At 36.3% G+C, this 25,918-nt stretch overlaps 3 protein-coding genes across 6 annotated transcripts; 1 reads left to right on the plus strand and 2 right to left on the minus strand.

The window, feature by feature from the left end:
• Positions 1–2,730: 2,730 nt before the first annotated feature.
• On the minus strand, positions 2,731–8,264 carry LOC125196315 (nucleoporin-like protein). 4 transcript variants are annotated; one of them, XM_089069502.1, is made up of 7 exons: positions 8,156–8,264; positions 6,404–6,501; positions 5,139–5,331; positions 4,585–4,896; positions 4,431–4,502; positions 3,567–4,265; positions 2,731–3,458 (listed from the first exon to the last, which is right to left on the minus strand). In XM_089069502.1, exons 1-7 carry the CDS (start codon positions 8,222–8,224, stop codon positions 2,976–2,978), a joined length of 1,926 nt encoding a protein of 641 aa, XP_088925628.1. In that variant the 5' UTR covers positions 8,225–8,264; the 3' UTR covers positions 2,731–2,975. The 4 variants fall into 4 exon arrangements, with proteins under 4 accessions (XP_088925628.1, XP_088925627.1, XP_088925629.1 ...); XM_089069501.1 differs by having other exon boundaries at positions 2,731–3,470; positions 8,156–8,263; XM_089069503.1 differs by lacking the exon at positions 8,156–8,264 and adding an exon at positions 6,646–6,787 and having other exon boundaries at positions 2,731–3,470.
• Positions 8,265–8,764: 500 nt separating this feature from the next.
• Positions 8,765–16,139, plus strand: LOC125195689 (CBL-interacting serine/threonine-protein kinase 24). Its single transcript, XM_048093849.2, has 15 exons — positions 8,765–8,913; positions 9,305–9,472; positions 9,901–9,963; positions 10,071–10,142; positions 10,533–10,640; positions 10,722–10,796; positions 10,916–10,969; positions 12,244–12,369; positions 13,360–13,449; positions 14,403–14,525; positions 14,787–14,906; positions 15,025–15,141; positions 15,407–15,463; positions 15,560–15,634; positions 15,714–16,139. Exons 2-15 carry the CDS (start codon positions 9,308–9,310, stop codon positions 15,807–15,809), a joined length of 1,341 nt encoding a protein of 446 aa, XP_047949806.1. The 5' UTR covers positions 8,765–8,913; positions 9,305–9,307; the 3' UTR covers positions 15,810–16,139.
• Positions 16,140–22,189: 6,050 nt separating this feature from the next.
• Positions 22,190–25,648, minus strand: LOC125194133 (EIN3-binding F-box protein 1-like). Its single transcript, XM_048092184.2, has 2 exons — positions 25,278–25,648; positions 22,190–24,713 (listed from the first exon to the last, which is right to left on the minus strand). The coding sequence occupies exons 1-2, from the start codon at positions 25,300–25,302 to the stop codon at positions 22,834–22,836; spliced, it is 1,905 nt and encodes a 634-aa protein (XP_047948141.1). The 5' UTR covers positions 25,303–25,648; the 3' UTR covers positions 22,190–22,833.
• Positions 25,649–25,918: the final 270 nt, after the last annotated feature.

A 25,918-nucleotide genomic window follows, 5' to 3' on the forward strand; every position in this document is an offset into this window, starting at 1 on the left:
CTGCTTGGAGAATACTTGGATTTGAGATTCTATATGAGGATCCTTCTGTTAAAAGATTGAGTTTTCATCTTCCAAATGAGCAACATGTTATTTTTGAGGAATCTGAGGATTTGGATGCTGTTTTGAATCGTAAAACAATTGATGAAAGCAAGTTTTTGGCATGAATGCTAGCAAATAAGACATATCCTGGAGGTAGAGATCTTACTTATGGTGAATATCCAGCCAAATTTGTTTGGAAAACGGATCATTGGCAGCCTAGACAACAACGATTTTCTATTGGGAGGCTGTTTTATGTTGCTCCTGGTTCTGGTGATCTGTATTACTTGAGGTGTTTGTTGAATATTGTCAAGGGAGCTACATCATTTGAAGACATTAGATTTGTAAATGGTGTTCAATATGATTCATTTCGGGATGCTTACTTAGCGGACAGAGAATGATATTTTTCTCGATATTGTATTTATATTTATTTTAAATTACTTATTAATTGTCGTCATTATTGAAAATCCTATGACCCGTGCATAGCACGGGTGTTAACACTAGTTCTCATAAAAGGAGAGTAAAATACAATATACAAGCAATTTATCAAATTTATAATAAACTCGAAAAATGCTTTTTAGTTACATGTTCCAACACTTACCATTTATGATAAAAGTGAAATGTGACTTATTGTGGGACGGACTGAAATAGTAAAATGTGACTCTTGTTGTGGGACGAGTGGAATATATTCTTTAATATGAATTTTAGACGTAGTGAATCCAAAACTATAGAAGACCATGCAATTAGTTTATTGCATAACAAAAAAATTTGTAGTCAAAATATATCTGAATAATCTATTGTGAAATGTTCCAGCGCCAGTATCATATTATTAAGCTTCTCCTAATTAGTTGATGATATTGGTGTCATTACAACACTAATTTGGAATGAGATATAATGCAAAACATGTCACAAAAATGATCGAACTGATAACAAATACATGAAACATTAATTTCTTGAATTCGAAATGTATTAATGATGATCAAAATTGATTGTAAATAACTAAAGCCCTATTTATAAGTGGTTTGGAAACCCTAAAAACTCTAAAGGAAATTAAATGTAATTATAGAAATTATAAAAAAATCGAAGAAAAAATAAAATGATGATTTAGCCCTTTAAGCGAGGTCAGATGCCTGGCTCACAAGTGTCGTACAAATTGCATCTCATTCCAGCACATTTGACACCTTCGATGATTTTAGCGTCAACTGATGAAACTGCATCATACTTTTTCTTCGTGGAAAAGACTCGAATTTAAGTGTGCTTCGCCTGCCTCATTGTCATCGTCCTCTTCGTATGAAGATATCATCATTGAATGTAGCCAGCACATTGTACTTCTCAAGCAAGTCCAACTTGTATGCATGCACAGAAAGGACCATCTGCATGCGGCCCCCAACACCCGTTCCATAAATAATTCTACACTAAATCTCCTTCTTGAAACACCACCATCTTCCATCACTTATCAGCTTACAACTTATACATATCATTCTATTGGATAATGCAACGTCTCACTTGCTCATGCATTTCCAGAATCTTCCTAGCTTGCTCCTCCGCATTAGCGCTACCCGATATGTAATAAGAATATGTGCCAAATTAGATTGCACCCACAGACAGGGGCGAAGCCACCTTATAACAATGTGGGGCAAATGCCCCTTCTCAAATGCTCAAAATTTCCTCGTATATAATTTTGCCCCCTTATATCTATAATCCTGGCTCCGCCCCTGCCCACAGACAATCTGGAAATGATTCCTTCCGGTTGTTTTATTCGTTGACTAATTAACAAATTCTTCTTGCGCCAACACTAAATCTCACTGCCTTGGACTATCACCAACCAAACTGCATAGTAAATTTCTCAAACTTCGATTGACAACTTATATTTGCATCTCTGTCTGTGGGTGATATATATATATATATACACAACTGAACTGAAGGTGTGATCTCATCATCCCCAGCAAAGTATGCCAAAAAATGTCACAAATTTCACATCATGATCAGAAGCAATTGATTTATAAATACCCTGGAGTTTACAATCTCTCTAAAGTACAGTTGCACAACTTGACTTGCATTAAACATCTTTTTGCAAGGAACAAAATGATTCATTTTCGAGAATTGATCCACCACGACCATGATCGATTCTTTTTATTCGCTGTGTGCGTTGTAATCAAAAACAAAATCCAAATATGTCTTTCCACCGAACACTGGGAAATGGCGAGAGCGTGTATAACCCCACATTAATATGACGGGTTTTTGCTACATGACATATTTCACACATGCCATAACCTAGCAACATCATGCATCCCACTGACATTGTGTCACACTAAAACAAGTTAAAAAAACCTCCAAATTAAAAGTTTAGTATCTTTTTCATCAATACTTGAATACTCTTAGTCGAGCTTTTACAATCGCGAGTTTAAATTATTAGCACATTACAAACATTGTACATTTCAATATAGACTTCACCGAAATTAAATTTAACACACACACAAATGATACTAATTGTAATGTAAACCAAACACACACTGATATTCATCCAAAAAAATGCAAGTGGATGCCATAATCCAAACAAAATGATATTCATTGTAACTAAAATTTAACAGGAGTATGCTGTAATTAATAAGTCTTGATTATAAATCAACAAATTTAAACTAATATATACACATATTTCAAGAAATAAGCACAAATGATGACAGAAACAAATAATTCGAGAAAATCAAGCAGAATACACAGCACAACTGATGAACTATGTCATTAGCAGAGCGTATCTGCTTATTACAGTTTTGCAAATTGCCCGTTGTATTATCAAACTTAACACATCCGATAGAAATAGAGAGAAAGAGAGTCTTTCTACGATGCTTGAACCAAAAAGAGAGGGAAAAATAGATCAATTATACCTATCCAAAATATAGAAAGGTCAAATCTTATATCTGAATATAAAGGCCTGCAGATTAATAACAAATGGAATCATCTTTAAAAGAGCTAAAACACAACCTACCCTTGTCCGATCCAAAACTAAATATAAGATCAGAATCATCTTGGTTTGATGCACTACTTGTCGTCGATGGAAACGAGAAAACTACACTTGGTGCTGACTTGTTAGAGCCAAAACCGTAAGAAGGAATACTAGGAGTATCGCTTGGTTGCGATGTTAAATTTGCTAAAGAAGATGGCATGATAGAAGGCGTTGGCGGTTCTGAGAGCACACCTGCAGAAGCAGAAACAGGGAAAGTGAACCCCAGTCCATTGTCCGAGGAAGCTGCACGTAGTATAGTCCTCTGGGTAAAAATTGACGGCAATGAAGGTTTCATCCCGTGACTTTTCAAAGCTTCTGCTTCAGTAGTTGTCTTTGCATCCTGTCCATTACTTAGAGGAGGAAGAGAAAACTTCGAACCTGTCTCGGTCTCTCTATCATTAGTCATGGTAAGAGCATTCTGCAACAAGGACTTAGGCAGGAAAACAGATTTAAATACCATTACCTGGAAATATGAAACAAGAACTTCTAGTGCATAGAGAAGCAACATAGGAAGAGAAGTACATACCTTATTCCAATTTCGGGGCTGAGGACCAGAAGTTCTTTTATGACCGAAAAGAGGAATTGTATCTGCACCTGGAGTGCTGTTCGAAGAGCCACCAAAAATTGAGCTAGAACCTTTAGTGATTCCAGTGGCTTCATCTCTTGCTTCATTCATTCCTTTGGCATGAGAATTTCCTAAAAAGTTAAACTTACTGCTACTTTTATTGAATTCCATAGGGAAATTTGGGCCAGAAATATCAGTATTCTTGTGGGAAACAGGGTCTTCAACATGTGCTGAGCTTCTATTTTCTACGTTACTGACATCAGTTGCATCAATAGAAGATCCCCATCCAGTCACCAACTTCAATTCAGCCTCCTTCTGCTTAGGGGTTGGCTTGTTTCTATCGAGAAATTCCAGTGCTTTCCTAGCTGCCTGACTAGCAGATAAGTTTGTGCTAGACATACCTACATCAGAGGGTTGTGAAACATTCTCCCCAGACAAGTATTTAGGTACACCGCTAGTTTCACCTGGTACAATATTCTTTTCTGCACTAGTTAAGAAACCTTCGAATTCTTGGGTTGTTGGGGCTTTAAGAGGAATTTCTTTAGGCGAATTCAGGAAAATGGATCCTCGTGGACGGATTTCAGAAGCAAATTTATTCCTCATACGACGAATAGGTCCCACTGAACCATAAGCATCAACCGTCTCACCCCTTGATTTCACCTGAAAGACATTTAAATTCATTATATGCTAAAACCACAAGTCCACCTCAATAAATCTGACCATGCAAACTGATCATAGGAAACAAGTACTCCTTTGGATCTATGGAATCATTGATGGGAAGTGCATAACTATGGAGCATGGAATTATTACAAAAGCGAATAATACCTGCTCATAGGGGGATTCCCGAGATTGTCGAAAGGGAGTTGATGTGTTTGCATACTCACTAGCAGCTTGTAACTGAATCACAAAAAATACACGGTTAAAACTTAAAATGAGTAACCCTGGTAATAACATATTCTGCCAGTGTAATGATGTCTACCTTGGTTTTGGACTTTGACAGTATGGTTCTTGAATAGGGGGTTCTAGGAAAATCTTGAAGCCTGCTCCTCCCCCTCTGACCCAGTGGTGTAGTAAGACCATGACGTGTGTGCACCACAGAGCCAGGCCAACATATGGATGGCTTAGGTGAAGGTGACGGAAAAGATAGTGGCTTTCTTGTAAACTCATTTGTTGGCTGTGCTCTTTCACTGTTAGATATGGAATTATGAAGATCTTGGCCTTCTTCAGTGGTACGACGAGACATGTATGCACGAGCAAGATCAATTGGGGAAGCACTTACACCAACAGGAACCTGTGCCATTTTTCGACAAAGCGGTATTTGTACTCATAAGAATAACTACATGAATGCATACAATACATTAAAAAAAAGCTGTATCAAATGTATTTGGACTCTACTGCATAATTTTATATAAAACTAATAAACATTATTCCCTAAAAGGTTTAAAAAGTTTCACCACATTTCAGGCCTGGCAGGTTTTAAATTGTACTGAAAGAAAGAAATTTCTGAATGATATACAGGAAATATGCACTCACATCTGACTTTTCACGAGAATAGCCAATCACAGTTCTCTCAGTATATCTCTGTCTCCCTTCAGAAGGTGTTATGAGTATTTCCGGCCTCCATGGAACAAGTTGACCATCTTCTTCAGCATTAATGTTCGATTTTTGCTCCTCCTCCTTGTCCACCCTTGAATTTAATATCTCCATCAAATGACTGATTTCCTCCCTGCAGTGTACCAGAAATCAGATGCAATTTCTGAGTTACTGAGAAGAAACTAACAAATATATTTCAAAATATAACTAGCAGTGACTACATACACTATAGTACATTTCAAGAAATTTAAACGGACACTGAGGGGAACTTGTTTATGAGAAGACATCCATGCTAGGCATCTAAGTTCCACCACCCACCAATCACAATTGTAAGTAAACTATAAAACTCACAGCCAGGTGGCAGAAACTCAGAACTGATCAAGATAAGCAAGATTGGGGAATAAGCTTCACAGTCATGACCACTACATCACTAGCATTTTCTATAATTACTAGTATGTCTGCTTTTGATGAATACCCAACGATTTATGTGACCAGACATGCATATTTCAGAAGATTTCAGATTGGTGCCTGTGTTTTGATGAGAGAGAAACAAGTTCAACTACATGAAACTAGAGTAATAGAGAGGAGTGTATAAAATGGGAAAAACACAGTGGATAGACTTGTTCTCCCAGTTGTTCCCTGTGCTGCTGCATTGGAGTCTGAAGATAAGACAAAAAGTGCGCCATGTATAATTCAAATGTGCAAAAACTGCATGCGCTGCACAAAACTGATATGAATGCTGTCTTTTTTTTACTACTTTCTTCATCATACATAATTATCTGAAGGATTGCTTTGATTAATCTATATTGAGTTAATCAAATAGTTCAATGCACATTAGATTGCTGGAAACCCTTCATTCTTAAAATAACACAAAATACACCATCAATGTGAAATAAAAACAAATACTATCATATACTACTATCTCGACACTAATACTTAGAAATCAAAAGGAATTTTTATAACAAAGATCAACAAGCAAGCTTAAACCTTATAAAAGACTTCGTTAACTCTCTTCTCGGTAAGCCCTAAAATCTTGCAGTTTGGTATAGTTCAGAAATTTCCTCATAGAAATAGTTGCATTCAAAATAATCAGTTGCTACGCATTCCTAGTGATATAACGAAAAATCAGTGGCTAAGTTAATCACCAAAAATCGAACTTCCAACATTAAAATTAGGGCAAAGCTCCGATATAACGAAAAAAATACCTAGTGAAAGTGTTGCCTTTAATCAGCTGCTCGATTCTGGCAAAATCGGAATCATACCGAATTCCATCCTTTTCTTGGGTAGATCTTAGCACCATAGACTGCACAAAATCATATAACATCACAAACAAATTCAAATTCATTCCAAAAAGAGTACACACTGATACAAACAAGCACTTGCAGAGTGGAAAAACCGAGAAAATCGAGGAGAATAATAAGGTGAATGCATCATTCAGAATCGGAACCTGAGTAGCGCCGGAAATATTCATGATTTTACAACTCAAAATTGAGAAGACAATAGTGAGCTGTATTATTTGTTATGGCGGCCGAATTGCAATTTTTTATTTACTGCCGATTTGAGTAATTTGGTTGCGATTTGAGTCTTGGCAGTTGGCCCACTAATTTTCCACATTTTATCAAATTACAAATACTGCTAAGATAGAGTAAAATATTGAAGATGCAAAGTGTAATTATAAAAAAAATATTACTCTTTTGAAATTGACTTGAAACTTGAAACTAGTGCTTCATTAAACTCAAAGAGTAAGTGCGAAATCAAAGACACTTTATTCTACATTATTTCTTTTTTTATTTCATTTTACTTTTATTTTAATTATTTACTACTATCATTTTTTCAAAAACAGGTCAAAAAAATGAAACGTCTCGCTTAGACTAGGTCGGAGAGAGTAACTACATCATATGGAGTACATTCTTAAAAAATACATTTAAAGTATAGTATACAAATTATAAGTACATACAAATAATAGAGTATGTTAACAATCATGTGTGGAGACGTATCGAATACGGAGTGCATTAACAATTGTAAGTTGGAGAAAAAATAAAATAAAAATTAGATACACGTATGTTAAATTCATTGTATAGAATATCCAATATAAAATCAATAACGTGTCACCAATCAAGTAATCATGGAATCACCATCCATTTCGAGCGTGAATTACTCTAACTCTGTGCACCATACGCAATATTCATTTGGGCGATCTCTTCAATAGTGACTAATAGTAAATAAATAAACAAAAACAAGAGAGCATTCTATATAATATGCAAATATAAAAATGAAACGATTATAATTAACACTTTGAAATTCTTCTTTTTCAACATCTTCCTCATTTTAACTAAATTAGACATCTTGCAATTCTTCTTATTCAACAACATCTTGCAAGTCAATAAATTATGCATATCAAAACATTCAAATTCTTGCAAGTTAATAAATTTCTATATCGAACCAGAACACAACCACGTATGCTGAATACAGAATCAGAAGCAACACTCGAAATAAAAAGAGAGGCATTTTAATATTTTTTTCTTAAAAGGAGTGGTCATATGTCAAATTTATTTATAGAGTATAGGTCAAAATTGGTCCTGAACATATGGCAATTTTACGTTTTTGGTCCTAAACATTATCTTTTGGATTTTTTGGTCCTGAACATATGGAAATTTGATCATTTTGGTCCTCCATCAACATTTCCGTTAAAAACTAACGGTCAACGGTTTTAATTCCGATTTTGACCAAATTAAACTTTTAATTCTGATTTTTACTCCCTAATTAATTCCACAATTATTTTTATAAATATTTTTTTAAAATTAGAATTATTCTAATCATTTCCCAAATTATTTATAAATATTATTCTTTTAAAATTCCCTAATTAATTCCCTAATGAAGATAATTATTACACAAAATGCGACTTAGTTGAAGGAGAAGCTCTCAAAAACATATTATTATCAAAAACATATTATTACCTTCGCCTGGGCGGCGCCCCTACCACCGGCCATGCCCTTCCTCCGCCTCTGGCATCCGCCGCCAGTCATCACGCTCCACTACCGCCACCCTTGCAACATACCATTCCCAACAACAACAAAAATGACGAGACAATTTGGGCTGCCCCCGATGTCGTTGCGGCAGCCGCTGCTTGACAGCAACTTATCATCGCACGGCGGAATGAGGTAGGGGAGGGCGGAGTTGGCCAGGGGAGCAACGACGGATTGCGCGACGGTGTACAAGGCGTCGGGATATAATTAGAATAATTTTAATTTTAATTTGGAAATAATTAGAATAATTCTAATTTTAAAAGAATTATTTATAAAAATAATTAGAGAATTAATTAGGGAGTAAAAAATAATTATTAAAAGTTTAATTTGGTCAAAACCGGAATTAAAATCGTTGACTGTTAGTTTTTAGTGGAATGTTGACGGAGGACCAAAATGATCAAAATTTTATGTGTCCAGGATAAAAAAATCAAAAAGATAATATTTAGTACCAAAAACATAAAATTGTCATAAATTCAGAACCAGTTTTGACGTTTTTATACTAGTAGTAATTATAGCGATTGGTTGGACTTTGGTTCTAGTGAAAAGAGACTTTAAATTGAGTAATTATAAAGTATTCTCCCAGCTTAGCTTTTGTTAGTACTCCAGCTTAAGCATCAGCATCAGCATCAACCCCAGCTCCGGCTCCGGCGACCCGATCTGTTTCTGGCGGCTATACTCCCCGATTGACGGTATTAGCTCATCTCACACGCCGTAAATGCTATTGCAGCGCCTCATTCTGTCTCGTCTCTCCTAATTCTCTTGCTTTTTGCTCATCTTTGTGGGGGAAAATTACAAGCTTCTGCCTGGTGCATTATATACATATCTCTATATGAAAACATGATTTTTCGCTGATTTCAATCTCCAATTTTATTCGTTTTCCATGCGTTGCGATCAATTCAATTGGATTCTTACCACTTCTGCGATTGGTTGGAAGAAGAATCCTATCTGATTACTGTAAATTAGCGCCTTAATGAATCATGATCATTAATTGGTGCAATTATTTTCTATGGCTGCTTCATAAAGTTGACTTCTGTATGCAATAAAACTGGATATTTTTGGAACTTTTGCATTTCCAAACAGAAAATGATGGGAGCGAAGAGAAAAGTTGGAAAATATGAGCTTGGAAGAACCATTGGAGAGGGAACATTTGCAAAAGTTAAGTTTGCGCACAACACAGAGACGGGTGACAATGTGGCCATCAAAATCTTGGCCAAGACTACTATTCTCAAGCACAAGATGGTTGATCAGGTATAAAATTTATTTGTAGATGTTGCTATTGTTACAAATTTTACTGTTTTTTTTTTGTTATGCTATTACTATCTGCTAGTATAATTTATCAGTTAGTCTTCAGCGCTTCAATAAAATAATTATCTGTACATTGACATTCAGTAATCCTTTTCTTTTTCTTGAAAAAAGAAACAAAACTATGGTGCAACTTGATATATAAAGCTTCTTTAGTCTATTCCTTCTGTGAAGAATCATCACTCTTCCAGAAGGTACAGGGAAGCAAGTGGAAGAATCTTATATTTCTGGAAATTCTAGTTGGGGTATTGTTTTAATGAACTCGAAGCGCATTATGCTCTTCCTGATCTGGGTATCTGGAGCTATATGGTGTTTTTTTTTTCACTTCTCTTTCTTTATCAAATCATATTGGTGACACATTTGTTGGTTCACAGATAAAACGAGAGATCTCAATAATGAAGATTGTCAGACATCCTTGTATAGTGAGGCTGCATGAGGTATACTTAGTAATTGTCCACTTGGATTTTTTGATTAGAACCACATTAGAACATCAGGATCCATTGATTTGCTTGCTGACTTTCTCTTATATTTATCTTCCTACTAGGTTTTAGCCAGTCAATCAAAGATATACATAGTTCTGGAGTTTGTGACTGGCGGAGAACTTTTTGATAAAATTGTAAGTACTTCTGTAATTTTTTGAAAAATGATGTTATATTTTCCATCTGACTGTGTTATGGTTAAATGAGCACTGAAGCCGTCCATCTTACATGCAAACTGAAATATTGTTTCCTTTTCTGGATATTACATTAAGCAAATATGCATATCTGGACTTGTATCTCTAATCATGTCATAAAAAAATTGGGAAGATCTAATGTGGATACTTTTGGGTCACATATTTCTATGCATTTGTGTACATCTATTTTCAGAGCCTTCTGATCAAGTAGAACCAATGATTGAAGTCATTATATTGGGGTCATCCCTTTTATAAACCTTATGATGTGGAATTTATTTTCTTTTCCGATTATATGCATGATTAACTGGCCTACATGTATTTCTTGATGCCAAGGTTCACCATGGTAGGCTTTCTGAGAATGAATCAAGAAGATACTTTCAACAACTCATTGATGTAGTTTCACATTGCCATAGTAAGGGTGTGTACCACCGTGATTTAAAGGTGAGCGGAAGTCTTTAATGATGATTGAATTGGTATCTGTTACTACTATTGTATTTCTAATGTTAAAATTTATGTGTATAGCCTGAAAACCTGCTCCTTGATTCCCAAGGAAAGTTGAAGGTTTCTGATTTTGGACTGAGTGCATTACCTCAAAAGGTAAGCACTATAACCATTTAAAATTAGATGATTCTTTAATGTTGTACTGCTAATTGTGTTAATATTGGGGCAATAAATGTGATTCACTGTTTTCTCCTATTTTCTGGAACCATGTCCAGGGAGTTGATCTTCTTCATACAACCTGTGGGACTCCAAATTACGTTGCACCCGAGGTATGATTTTCATATGATGCTAAACTCTGTTGGATAGATATCTTGAAGCAACACGTAGTCTGAGTATTTTGTGATGCACTTTCAATAACATACTGGTTAGTTGGATTCCTTATTTTTTGGAGTAACATACTTTTGGAAAAGTTGCCTGAACCATTTTATTGCTCTCTTTTCCTATGCTTGTATTGCAGATCGATCATTAGAGTGCTAGAATTTAATCTGTCCCTTTCTTCTTGTTTTACCACCAATTCTACTTTTTCTCTGTACAATCATCACATGGACTAGTCTGAAAAAACTATCAGTGAGTTTGTGTTGTGTGAGAGAGAAGGAGAAAGGGAACAAAGATTAATATGGATCTGCACTGCTAACCTGCCACATTTTCAGCATCATTTGGAACCATTTCTGAAAGGGCTATATTTAAGTCTAAAGAAACCTTCTGAACTACAGAACAGCAGGGGCTATTTAAGTCTTAAAGAAGCCTTTTGAACTGTAGAACAGCTAGATTGGCTTCAAGCCTTTGTGACTGAGGCAAATATACAACAAATGTGTCGTTATTTGTGGACTTAGTTGATATGGAAATAGTGTATCACCTTGCCTTCTATTTCTTGAATATGATTGTGCAGCATCTTCTAACTTTATCTAGATGAATCATGAAGTTGCTTTAAAAAGACTTGACAATAAGCTTTAGGTAATGTATATTGGTGACAAAGGTCATACCAAAACTATACAATAGGTAGGGATTTCTAATCTGGTGAACTGCCACCCTGATGTCTCATATCAATTTACATCTCTATGTTGCTACTCTCTATGCTGCTATGGAAGTAAACAATGTAAATTTAAGAGTAAATTGGGTATATGTCTTAGAAGCATGGGTTTATAGATCTTGAAAATTAATTAAGATGGCCATATAACATGTCTAGTTGTGCAAGAATCTCTCTCTCCTTTTGTACTCGGGCGATGGGAGTTTTGATCCATTGTGGTTGCTAATTTATTTGCTTGGCTACATTTCCCCACTTGTTGCAACCTTTTCTTTTCATATATGTATCTGAGAAGATATGCTGTTGAACATCCATTAATTGAATAGAAGCTACTGTATAGTTGTTCTCCTGTCCGCTTAATCATATTACCTTCTGAAATCTGCACGCTTGTGGGGCCTTAGTTATTTTGATAAGTTGTAAGTTTTCTTAATTCATTACCTGAGAAATCCTGATTCTTATCTGCTGTCCTTAATCATCTTTGCCATTTATGGACCTTTGTTATAATTTCTAATGCTTTAGGTACTAAGCAACCGAGGTTATGATGGTGCAGCTGCTGATATTTGGTCATGCGGCGTGATCCTTTTTGTTTTAATGGCAGGATATTTGCCATTTGAGGAGATAGACCTTCCTTCCTTATATAACAAGGTTACTAAATTCATTATACTTTTTAATGCTACAAGTATTATACTCCCTCTGTCCCATTAAATATGCAATGTTTGCTTTTGCGCACTTGTTTTGGAAAAATTATAATAAATAACTAAAGTGATGGAAAAATAAATTAAGAGAGAGAATAATGTAGAGGAGAGTCCCCTTTACATTATTTTCTTTTTTACTTTATTTTTTCTCCACTTTAATTATTTATTACTCCCTCCGTCCACAAAAATTCGTCCCGGTTTGACCGGGCACGGGTTTTAAGAAATGTAATGGAAAGTGAGTTGAAAAAGTTAGTGGATTGTAGGTCCTACTTTTATATATTAGTTTTATAATAAAATGTGAGTAGGAATGAGTTAGTGGAATATGGGGTCCATTACCAAAAATGGTAAAAGTGAAATGGGACAAATTTTGGGGGACGGACGGAAATGGAAAAATGGGACAAATTTTGGTGGACGGAGGGAGTATCATTTTTTCAAAACATGTGTGAAAAAGCAAACGTTTCATATTTAATGGGACAAAGGGGTATGGATCTGTACTATGGTATGGACAACGATTTATTAACATGTGAAAAAAATTATATTTTTCAATGCTTCATGAATTTCTTATCCAATTGGTTTAGGTTTTCTATCAAAACGATCATGCTAGGTGATTCAGTGAGATGCTAAATCTATCGTCAGTAGTAATAATAGACACAAAAACTTTTCCGTGGCTTCCTTGGACAGTGGATCGTATGATTTACTCCCATGAATAAGAGTGGCATGTTTTGACTACAAACAGAAAAAAAAGGTGATATCTGCCATTAAATTGAATTCAAACAGCACTGGTTAAGAATCTCTAACTATAGTTTGTTTTAGTATACCTTGATTTTCTTTTAGTTTCATATAATATCAATAGCATTATATTAGCCTTTCCATTGAAGCTCTGTTGTAACTTGTGAGGAATACCGTTTAAACTGTGTTTCGTCATTTTCCTGTTTTGCAGATTAATGCTGCTCAATTCTCTTGCCCATATTGGTTTTCTGTGGGTGCAATGGCATTGATACATAAGATCCTTGACCCAAATCCTGAAACAGTAACTACAGAAACCATGTTTATATCCAATTGTTCACTGTTCCTGGCATCTCTTAACTCAACGTTTGATTTTTCAAGCATTGCATACACTCTTTTACTCATTCTAAAAATCAATTGCTGTATCCTCAAATCTCCACTTTTTCCTCCTTATCATCATTCTACTGTAATAAGAAATCGCGAGTAGCATAAATACCAGAGGTGTGAGTTTTACAGTGGTCGAACATTGGAGCTCTAGAATAGCAGATCAGACACAACCATTGAACCTTATAGATCAAGCTACCGTAGATGCAACTTTTTTTTAAATCTGGGACCTTAGCCTTCGTAAAAATATTTTAGATAATCCTCGTAATCTGTGGTAAGATATCAACTGGATCCATTTGGAATGAGTGTGATTGCAAAGTTGGTTCAAAATTAATTATAAAATCTCTATTTATAGTTAGATATAATAGCAAGTTGAATTTTACACATTAGAACATATGATATGATATGATACGAGTTATAAAATTTGCACTTAGGGGTGACTTGATAATATTGGATCAACTGAGTTATAAACTCAAACTGAATAATGTTTCTGCAGCATTTTTTCCTGCAGAAATGCAATTAGCAAGTGTAAATTTGATTTCTACAGAAATGTGATACTACTATTATTTAAATTGATCTCGTATAAAGGGCATTCGCAATTTATTGGCTGGTATTAGACCTTTCTAAAGGCAATTGGGTCTCATTTTTTTTCTAATCCATTTGGACTTCTGTCCAACTTTGGAATTGTTAATATTATCATGAGGCTTTTGCAACATCTTGCAACTTCTCATTGACAATGAAGTGTTTCCATTAGTTCTTAGTTTTGTTGGATCACTTCTCTCTTTCCCCTCTCCTGTTTCTTCCCCTGGTTGCTGCATTCCATTTTGACCCACAAGAAAGGGCTTGGCCCTTCTAAGTAACCACTATTTGCAGCGAATCAAAATTGAAGGAATAAAACGAGACTCATGGTTCCAAAAAAGTTATGTTCCTGTCAGACCCAGAGATGATGAAGTGGTGAATCTGGATGATGTTCGTGCTGTTTTTGATGACATTGAGGTTAGTTTGTTCTCTTCTTTTTGTATAATTTCTGTGCTGAGTTGATTATTTATGGTTTGGATCAGTTTTTTCCATAAGCTGTTACTTTATCTGTAAGTATTGACAATTGAATTAGAAATATTATGTCATTTTTTCTATAATACCAATTGCTAACTAACATTTTTTCATGTAAAGAATGACAATCACATTCTTTGGTCCAGTCAGTATCTCTTCATTCAGTGTAGCAATTTAATCAACAGTTTTTACTCTTTCAAAATTCAGGACAAATATGTAAATGAGGAATCTCGGAATGATGATGGTGGTCCTTTGATAATGAATGCGTTTGAAATGATTACACTTTCCCAAGGCTTGAATTTATCGGCCTTGTTTGACAGGCGTCAGGTATAAAAATTCAACTATGACATGACATCTGCAATATTATTATATTTCAAGGACGAAGGCTCTAAATTTGTTGTTACTCTACACGCCTTTGTTGTGTTTGGTCCATGCATATATGCAGGATTATGTCAAACGACAGACTCGTTTTGTTTCCCGACAACCTGCAAAAGTTATAATTTCAGCAATTGAGGAAGCTGCTTGCTCAATGGGACTCAAGGTTCACACGAGAAGTTACAAGGTCTGTTTCCCCTCAAATTCTGTGGCTGAATCTTTTAAATAAATTTTTGGATGTTCTATGCCATCTCAGAAGAGATTTGTAGATGAAGGAACATGCATCATTTTCCCTTCTCCCCGTACTCTTTTGGTAACTGACAACGGCCTTATTCAGTAATGTGATGGGCTCAGCTATGTCTCCATAGCAAGTCTAGGTTGCAAATATGTTGGTCTGAGGTTACCATTCTCAACTATTCCCTAATCACTTCCAAATTCTATACTTTTAACAGACAAGACTTGAGGGTGTATCTGCAAATAAAACCAGTCAATTTGCTGTGGTGCTCGAGGTAAATCATAAATGTTAACTCATGGTTGCTTTCCAAATGCTTAATATCTCAACATGTCATGTATCACATTCTTGACTTCATACTTCTTCCACAAAGGTATATGAAGTTGCACAATCCCTTTTCATGGTGGATGTCCGTAAGGCCGCTGGAGACACACTTGAATACCACAAGGTCCGCTGTGCTTTACCATTCAAACCGAGTCCTGAAATGATCCATTACTCACCCTTTTGTTTCTGATCATCTTCTGCAGTTCTACAAGAATTTGTGTGAAAAGATCCATCATATAATCTGGAGAGCAAAGGAAGGGAGTCCTGGCCCTGCTTTGCTTAGAACCATGACTTGTTGATCCAGTTTCGAAGCAAAGCAATACAGAAACCCTTTGTAGAACGGGGGGTTGTGCGTTCGTGCCGTGAGTAACTCTGTTTTCGGAAGCAAATTGCACAATCTTGAGCTATTATTACTTAGAAAGCAATAAAACCATAGCTTAGATACCATCTAAATCATTATTGTTATCTATGATGTATGTATGTATGTATGATAGCTTCATGTGTGGGAAAAGATAAGGTTGTTTGTAGATTTATACGTGACATAAGTTATGTTGTAAGCCGATGTACAGTCAATAAAAATAGGAAACTTTTGTTCTATATAACACGGATGAGGAAGAATTACGTATTTACCTTTTTCTTTGCGTGCATTTTCGGATAGACTGCTATGCATATGCAAAAAAATTAATTATCTTACTTGGTAGAGTAGTAATTTTATTATAAAGTTACATAAACTAGTGTAACACCCGTGCATAGCACAGAAAGAATAATTTTATATTAATTTAAATTTTTTTAATATAAGTAATATCTGTATACATACGTTTACAATGTTAATATTTATGATGTAGACCCATCATTTACTCATTTACTAATCCATTACTCATTTTGAGTTTAATTTTATTTATTACTTTGCTTTTTTGCTAGTGTTTTTTCATTTAGTTAAGTTAGGATCTAGGATTTGCCTCTTTTCTCTTTGACCTCAAGTTTCAATTCAAAATATGTGGAGTATATGATTTTTATAGTACTACTTCAAACGGAAAAGCAAATGAAAATCAATTAGTAACCTCAGTTTCCAAGTAAATTGGTATTAATATCAAATAACAGAGAATATAAGTAAACCTCTAATTTTAAGATAAAAATTTAAAAATAGTTCAGTTCTAAAATAATATCGAGGTGGGGAGTGTTATATCGCTAACTCAATACTTAATTGCTAACTACAACTAAATAATAGCCATTAGATATTCAGATTAAAGGACTAGATCATCAATCCTGAAATGTCAATACAATCAACAAAAAACGTCAATAAGGCCATAGAATTAATTCCAAAACATATCAATAGGGGTATTAATGTCAATTAACTACAAAATTAGTTATAACTAACTTTTAAAAGAAATCCCAAAAACTTTAAATTCATATAACATATATCAAATTAAAGATAATTTTATAAGGATTCCAACGATATCCTACATGCATATGTTCCGATGTCAAAATTTGAAAAGAAATTCAAATTTTTTTAATTTTTTCGTACAGCAGAAATGTCAACATACTATATAAAATATATCAATATAATACATGTAGAATGTCAATACAAGCAATGAGTTGATATTCTTAAAGCATTGTGTTCACATTCTCAAAGCATTGTGTTGATATTTTCGGAACAATATATTAATATTTTCATCCAAAACCCTAATTTGAAGTGTTTTTTTTTTTATCTTTTTCAATTTAATTCATAAAAACGAAAATTACACGTGACAAATTGTAGACCACACGTTTTCTAAAATCATATGGCCTTAAATTAGTTGTAGTTAGCAATTAAATGATGAGTTAGCAATTGATCACTCCCCCTATCGAGGTTCCTTCAACTCAATTATTCATTTAAACTGGTTTGTTAGCACTTGAATAACGAAGCTCAGCCCAGAAATATAGCCCCCCGGGAGACCCCCCGGGAGACAATTGCTGGCCGCTGCTCAGCGTCTTGCTTAGCGCTATTCGGAAAACAGTTCCTCCCAGTGTCAAATATGTTTGAATGCTTTCTCTCTCCTTTTTGTTCCCCCTCCCCTCGCTCTCGCTCTTGCTCTGGTGAGGAGATACTTGATAAATTATTTCATTTTGCTTTGAACCTTAATATGTACTTACTCTATGATGCTCTTAATTTCACCAATCCTCCTCCAACCATCCATATAATCCAATGAAATAAATACAATCTTATTTTAGGGCTAGAACTTAGAATAATAGATAGATCAGTGCCTCTATTTCATCCACACACTTCTCTCTTCCTCCTTTATCTTCCTCAACTCTTCTTCCTTAAGACCTAATTAACAAAGCTTTTGTAGAACACGAATAAACAAATATTACTTACTTTGTATACTTTGTTTGTCGTTCATATATACATGCCACCCCGGTCGCAGTTAACTTCCTCTTTGGAACGTCGCAAAATAATATTTTGGCTCTTTGCTCGTGTTTTCATCATTGCCGGCTAAAGGAAAATGAGAAGATTACAGTAGATGAGCTAGATATCCATAGGAGAAGGACGAAAGTTTATTAAATGTAGTTTCTTTTTTTTTTCGTGTCTCAACCTTACATGAAAGGAAATACTTATAGGAAGATTTTATGTGCTCCACTACTCCACTAAACCAACTAAGTAGCACTTACACGTAATAATTTATGATTTATGGTTATAAAGCCTTTATTTTATTTTATTTTATTTTATTATAATGCTAGTTTTGTAAATATCTTCAAAACTATTCTTTTAAATATTTATAGATAGAGTTGTGATCAATGTCGAACCAATTTTAAAGACCGAACTAGAGACCAAATCTGGTCCATACGTTTTTGAGAAATCTCTTTAATCAATTTGGGACTCCCACTCTAAAACCGTAACCATCTCCGCAGATCTACTCCCCATTTCCCCTCTCTCTCCCCCAAATTTAATGTGCTTTGTTCTTAATTAAGCAGCTATGCATTTGTAGCTTGCTAGCTCTCTACCTCTCTCAATCAATCAATGGCAAGTTCAGACCCCAACAAGCGTCCATTGCCACTGCTGGGGCAGGATTCCGCTGCAATGCCCCCTCTTCATGGGAGAAACGCACCGGATTCCGCTTTAAATTCTTCGGCGAGACCTATGCCAGCGATTCCGGCCAAATTGACGCCCTTCCGTCGCCGGAGCTTCCACATGCGAGGCTGAAGCCGTCGAATTCGAACCTGGACCTCAAGACGGGGGCGGCCGCAGCCTGCTCCGAACGGCGAGGCTGCTACTGCTGCTTCTGTTGCGAAGGATAGGGCGAAGGAAGAGAAGGAGAAAGAGTGGAAGGAGAGGGAGCAGGAACTTGCGCCGCCAGTGAGGAAGTGGAAGGATTCGGATGGGGAAAAAATTGGGTGTGAATGGGTAGACGGCGGCGGGGGGAGGGAAGCCGGAGGGAGGTTAGGAAAGAGGAGGCGGGTGTGCTGCCGCAGTCGATGTTGGATGATGATCGATTTATATCGAGGCAGTCGGTGTTGAGATATGCTGCCGCCGAGATTTGGTGCTGCCGACAGATTTGGTCTCTATGGATTTCAGCATTGATAAATATTCCGCTTGACTTCATCTACAACTAAATTCAACTTACCACATAATGAACTATATTCACTAAATAATGAACCAAATGAACTTTAGTAATGAAGTGAATATGACATTTTATTGAAATACAATGTTAATTGTGTTAAACGTCAAGAGGTGGTAATTAACTTATTACTTCATTCAGTTATGCTATTACTTCATTTCATTAGTTTATTACTTCAGAATGTGTTATGACATAATTGTCTCTCGATTGAAGTAAATGCGGTATATAATGAACTATATTCACTGCATAATGAACTAAATGAACGTATGTTATGAAGTAAATTTTCGCATTCATTATATACCGAATTTACTTCAACTGAAAGATAATTATGTCATAACACATTATGAAGTAATAAACTAATGGAATGAAGTAATAGCATGACTGAATGAAGTAATAAATTAACGGGATGAAGTCATAAACTAAAGGAATGATGTAATAAACTAATGGAATGAAGTAATAGCATGACTGAAAAATGTAATAAGTTAACGGGATGAAGTATTAAACTAATGGAATGAAGTAATAATTTCATTATTACTGCTTGACGTTTAACACAGTTAACATTGTATTTCAATAAAATGTCATATTTACTTCATTATTAACATTCATTTGGTTCATTATTTATTGAATATAGTTCATTACTACCGCTTACGTTTAACACTAAAATTTGTTGTATCATTAATGTATTTCAATACCATGTCAAAATTACTTCATTACATACTTCATTTAGTTCATTATTTACTGAATATAGTTCATTATTTTACTCCGACAAATTTTTATTGAAGAAAAAAAATAAGAAAAATTTAAAAAAATAATAAACAATAAAAAATAAATAAAAATAAAAATAAAAATAAAATAAAATAAAAAAGTTTTATTAAATAAAATATTAAATTAATTATAAATTAATCCTAACTACAAGCTTAAGAAAATGGATGGCCCTAATTTGGTCTTTAGTTCGGTCTTTAAGAGTGGATTTGTGGATAATAGGACTCTTTATAGATAAATTGCTTTTTTCTAAGTTATAACACACAAATATTGTCATCAATGCTTTTCTTGAAAAAAAAAAGAAAATAAAAACAGGAAAAAAGAATAAATAAAAACACACGTACAGACAGAGAAGAACAAAAAAGATTTTTAAAAAAAATGCAATATGACTAGCTACATATGCATGATTTGATCGAATCACAATAAATTACGAGAAAAAGCAATATTTTGAAGAAAAACGTCATATATAGCTCAAAAGTTTAATTCGGGTTGGCAAATTGCATACGAATCGAAAGTTCGTGGTTTTAAAAACAAATTTGAAAATTTATGGGAAAAACTGGAATTCGGGGAAAGTTTATGATTTTTAGAGCCAAAAACCCTTTTTTTAATCTAAAATTTTATGTATATTAAAAACTAATTAGATGCTTGCATAAATTATTTACCGAGGTTTAGTGTTGAAAAACAATAGAGACATTAGGAGTCCCTGAGAGTAAAGAAGCCCACAGTTCCGGAAGCAGTGGTTACAGTTCGGAACCACCGGTTCCGATTTTGAAAATTGTTGAAACGGAATCGAACCGTGAGGGTGTTTTGTGGTTTCGGTTCCGGTTCCAAAACTGGCGGTTACGGTTCTGGTTCGGATCGACGGTTTTTACGATTTTTCACAATTCCGAACCGCCGGTTTCCGACGGTTTTTTGCGGTTCCGGCTCGGTTTCACGGTTTTCCGGCAGTTTTTCGCGGTTCCGGTTTGGAACCGTCCAGAACCGGCGGTTCTGACACGGTCCGGTTCTGAAATTTTGGAACCTGAACCGAACCACTGTTCCAAAAGTGACGGTTACAGTTCGATTTAAATCTCACGGTTCCAGTTCGGAACCGTAATGGCCGGTTATGGTTTCGCGGTTAACTGCCTGAACCGTAAACCTCGGGCATCTCTACCTAAGAGTAACCAGAATAGCAGCACGGCGGCGGCCGCCGTGTTGCGCAGCGCAGCCGTTGTGGTATATTGCAAGCCGGAGGGATGCCGAGGCGGTAGGGGAAGCGTTGAGTACCAGGCTATGCCGGGTGGGAAGATGGTGGTCAAAATCAATTTTTTTTTTAAAATTCTTTAATTTTTATCTATAAAATATCTATTTCTAATTCATTTTTTTTCATTCTATTTATTTTTATCCAATCAATTTTGTTTTAGTCCAATTAAAATATACCAATAATTAAAAAAATGTGAGGCGTGGGTGGACAAGTTTTTTTGGCTGAGCCATGACTGTAATGACTAGGCGGAAAAGTTTTTTTTTTTTTTTGTGACTATGGCGTGGCTGTGCCACTACCGTGGACATTCTAATAACTCAGTTGGTCAAACGCTTTCCCTCTAACTAATAGGTCGGGTGAAGGTAGACGGGGAACCATTATTGATCCTCTTACATAAAAAAAAAAAAACAAAAAATAAACAATCCAACACAAATTTTTAATATGTTCATATCTATTTTAATAATATATTAATTAATGCTCAAACGTTTATCAAAAAATTTGATAGGAGTATATTGGTAAATAGGTTGAAGCCAATACTGCAGATTTCAATTAAGTCTCCTTATAAGCTAATAATAGCCTGATTAACAACAGAATACGTAACCAACAATATACAAAATAAAAAGATTGAAAATTTGTATGAAAAATGAACTTTTGCATAATAATTGCCAGCCTTATAGCAAAAACCCACGGTAAATCCAACCAGAGAAAAAGTAATCATATCTAGAAATAGAAAAGTTGAGAGTAGAGATGGGCCAAGCAAAGCAAGTTCATTGAATCAAAATAAAATATAAAGGTGTATATATAATATATGAATATGACTACATTCACACAACCTTCTGACTGTGGGGTATAAATGCTAACTCCAAACACAACATTATTATATTCTCATGATTCACTATTTAATACTATTTATCAATCATTCCAAATCCTTCATCAAATTATATTTTCCACTTCAGTTAGCATCATGTAATGTATATATATACATCGAATTGTATAACGATGCATCTCATGATCCCTTGCCAAAAAAAAGTAGAGAAATCATATATAGAAAAAACAGAAGCAAGAGCAACACCAGAAGTAGTAAGACACAAAACACAATTTCATTTCCTTATTGAACATAAAAGGGAGGTAGTGAGTGAGGTAAGGTGCAGAAATAGGATTTTTCAATCCTATCAAAAAAAGAAGACACAACAAAAACAGCCTAGAAAGGCTGTAATGGCAGCAACAGGCTGCCATGGTCATGTCCTCCCTAACACCTCACTCTCATTGACTACCATCCATACGCAACTCAAGCTTAACAAACAAACAAACACACACTAAGAAACCATACTAGCTAGCAACAGTTTTATCAAGACACGACTGCGAAGACGACCAGACGAGACATGGAAATGAAAACGAAACAAGCAAATGCTTTATTGACACTGCATGGACCGGACGGAGCACTGGTGGGAGCTTAGGAGCAGCACCATAACACGACATCAAGATCAACGAGCACGGAGTGGTCGGACTGTATTCTCTAGAAACCAAAGGCAGTCAAAAGAGGCAGACTCTCCCATAAGAGAGTCCTAAAAAGGAGTGCTTCAACAGGCTTGTTAAATACAAAGAAGCCTGCAAAAATAGGAAAAAAACTGATTCGCCTTGGTCTCCATGGAAAACAACCCAACCACGCCCGCGCTCGCTAAAAAACCACTGATGTTCGGGTGATGCTAACTTGCTCGATCACACTTACGATAGTATATCGCATCTCCACAGCTTCCCAGTGAGCATCTCCACCTGGTGGTTGCTGATGGAATTGCAGTGTTGGAGATTCAAGCCCACAAGCATCCCCCCCATTCTCTCCAGAGCGGGGACGCTCTTGTTCGACACCATCGAGCACCCCGACAAGGAGAGAACTTGCAGATTGAATTGCACCCCATGCGACAAAGCAGTGACACCAGCATCCGTTACCAAGCACTTGGACACGTCGAGATCGTTGAGCAACGGGCAGCTATCAGCCAGCGCCACTAGGGTTGCATCGGTTATCTTCTGGCACCCATCGAGATTCACCAATTCAAGTGTCGCACCGTGCAACCTAGCCAAAGCCAAGACCACTTCGTCACTCAAATTCGAGCACTCGCTAAGATTAACCTTGGCGAGCCCTCCCTCGCAACACTCAAGGAGCGGGAGAAGCCCGGCGTCCGTGATCCCGCAAAGTCCACTCAGATCCAAGTTATGCAGATGGGGGCATAACTTCCCAACCATAGCCAAACTAGTACTTCCGAATCCGGGACAACTTCGTATCGACAAAGAACGAAGAGACTCACATGGGGAGAGCGTCGAAAACTCAGTTGATAGATCCTTGATTCCCAAGCACTTAACCAAAGAAACAGACTTCAGTTTAGAACTGATGCTGGAAAGAGCAGTCAAGATCCCTACTTGCGTAATCCTATTGCACTCCTCCAACTGCAAGCTTTCTAGAGAGCTAGTCGACTTGGCAAAAGCCACAAGCCCGTTGTCGGACACAAAGCAACACTTGCGGACACACATGTGTTTCAAGTTCGGGCAGCCTTTCCCCACTGCTTCGATGCTCAAGTCAGTTATTCCCCTGCATGAGCTAACGGTAAAAGACAACAGTGACTGAAGACCTCGTGCGTTGCCCATCACCCAGAAGCCCTTCTGGCTCACGTTTTGAAGCCCGCATAGGACAAGATTCGTAATTGCTTTTCCGCAGTGTCCTATCACAGCAACCGAGTAATCTGTGATGTTGAGTGACTGAAGTTTCACCTTCGTCAAGGCAGAAGCCGATGCCAAGAGGCTGGCGATACCCTGATCCCCAACACGCGCACAATCTTTGATGGTGATTGACTGCAACTTCGAACAGCATTTGGCAAGTGCTTGCAGGCCATCATTGCCAATGTTCGAACACGATTCAATAGTCACTGCAGTCAAACTCGGACAGCTCTTTGCAACAGCGGCCAAACCCTTGTTTGAGATTGAAGGACATTGGCAAAGGTCTAGCTTCTCCAACGAATGGCACTCTCTAGCAATCTCAAATAGCCCTTCATCACCGATGGAGGGCACGTTCCACAAAGAGAGAGCCTTGAGGGAAGGGCAACCACGAGCTATTGCTGACAAACCAGAGTTAGAAACACCCCTTATAGAGTTGCTTCCCCGGATAGAAAGCTTCCCAAGCCCTCCACGGCTAGATGTTCCAACTGCAATGGCGGAAAGCCTCACATCTGTTGCCTTCTTTCCTTCCACGCACCTAGTGAGGAATCCATCGCATTCCACTTCCATATCGTCATCCGCAGAGACGTGTTTCTTGTTGTAAAACTCAGAACTGCGGACACTGCTCAAGATTGCGAGCCACCGCTTTGAAACACATGCAGTGGAGCTCCTCTCTCGACCACCAGGCAAGCGCCTGAAGATCTCGAACAGGCATTCATCTGGGAGGACATCAATAGATGGTCTCTTGTCCTCGAAGATGTTCCCACTAACGACACAAGGGCCACTGATCCGCGAGCGCTTCCTAGGCGGGCAATAGATCTCCACGTGGGAGTCGATGGAGAGTAAGAGGCCAAAATCTCCGGAATAAAATGAAGGCCCAGGATACATATCACCATCACCTGATTGGGCAAAAAATCAATGTCAGCTATATTGTACCAAGATTATTCTCAAATGGGAAGATGTTTTACCCTAAATCAGTCAATCCCAAAACCAATTACATTAATGCTTCTTCCCAAAACCCTAACACAATTAGGCAAGAGAAATCATGATTGGAATACTTACTTAGGTGAATATCTTGATCTCTTTAGTTCCAATCAAATTAATAAGCTTTTAATCCCAATTACCTACCTATAGCATATACTGGATTCCAAAATAAAAATATTAAATCTAACGATTTGTTTATGATTGCATATTCACCACTAAAGAACTTAATTTGCTAAGCACACCATTGGTAATCCCAAATCCAGTACACTTTCTTACCTAGGAAGAATCTCATGAACACAATTAAGATTTAAGACAATTCCCATTTCTAACCTAGAAAAGAATTCTATAAATAAATTCAAGAATCCATTCATTAGCCAAGAAAAAAGCGCCATATACAGCAACCAAGAAATAATTTACAGTAAACCAAAAACTCCCACAATTAAAGAAAATAAAAATCAAATCTTGATGAATCAACTCACCTCTGTAATTGACAAGAGCAGACATGGCTGTTTCTCACAAGAAAATCCCCAAAAGAGAGCCAAAAAGACAAAGCTTAGCAACAAAATCAACTCAACCCAGATAAAGATTAGAGCCAATTTTTGCATTCCAATAAAAAAAGATCACTTAAAAGTTAAAACCTTGATGAACAACCCAACCCTATAGTTGGGCAAAAAGAAAAAGGAGAGAGAAAACAAAAGAAAGAGAAGAGAAGGATAAAACGAGGTGGTTTTGAATTGCTGAGAATATATATATATAATGAAGAATTGGGTGAGGTGTCAAAAGTCTTTAGATTCATGATTATGGCCGGAAAGAGCTCAAGGCTGATGAATTCTAAGTTCTAACCGCGTTCAATGAATCATGCCCGCAAACCGGTTTTTTCGGTCACACATTTTGCCATTTGCGCCTTATCTTTCTTTAATTTTTTACTCGCATAGCTCTCCACCTTTGCAACAATTAAATTCAATTAACATAACAAATTTCATTACCTTGCATTTTTGGAACTTTTACTAAAATTAGACTAGTCTTTGTTCAATGGATCATATCCCAATTTTGGTTGGGAGTGTCAACGAATTACTAAATGTAGCTGAATAATTAATTCTTTATAAATGAGTGAATACTT

Source organism: Salvia hispanica, chromosome 4 (assembly GCF_029641045.1).
Source record: "Salvia hispanica isolate PSC_SH4W2 chromosome 4, Shi_PSC_v1, whole genome shotgun sequence".
NCBI classification, from domain to species: Eukaryota; Viridiplantae; Streptophyta; class Magnoliopsida; order Lamiales; family Lamiaceae; genus Salvia; species Salvia hispanica.

Coding starts and splice junctions, on each gene's coding strand:
- LOC125196315 (XM_089069501.1), bottom strand. CDS start 8,224: ATGACTGGCGGCGGATGCCAGAGGCGGAGGAAGGGCATGGCCGGTGGT. Junction 4,503..4,584: donor TGTCAAAGTCCAAAACCAAG/GTAGACATCATT, acceptor TTTGTGATTCAG/TTACAAGCTGCTAGTGAGTA. Junction 4,266..4,430: donor GGGAATCCCCCTATGAGCAG/GTATTATTCGCT, acceptor AATGTCTTTCAG/GTGAAATCAAGGGGTGAGAC.
- LOC125195689 (XM_048093849.2), top strand. CDS start 9,308: ATGATGGGAGCGAAGAGAAAAGTTGGAAAATATGAGCTTGGAAGAACC. Junction 10,143..10,532: donor GAGAACTTTTTGATAAAATT/GTAAGTACTTCT, acceptor CTTGATGCCAAG/GTTCACCATGGTAGGCTTTC. Junction 10,970..12,243: donor CAAATTACGTTGCACCCGAG/GTATGATTTTCA, acceptor CTAATGCTTTAG/GTACTAAGCAACCGAGGTTA.
- LOC125194133 (XM_048092184.2), bottom strand. CDS start 25,302: ATGTCTGCTCTTGTCAATTACAGAG. Junction 24,714..25,277: donor TGCTCTTGTCAATTACAGAG/GTGAGTTGATTC, acceptor TTGCCCAATCAG/GTGATGGTGATATGTATCCT.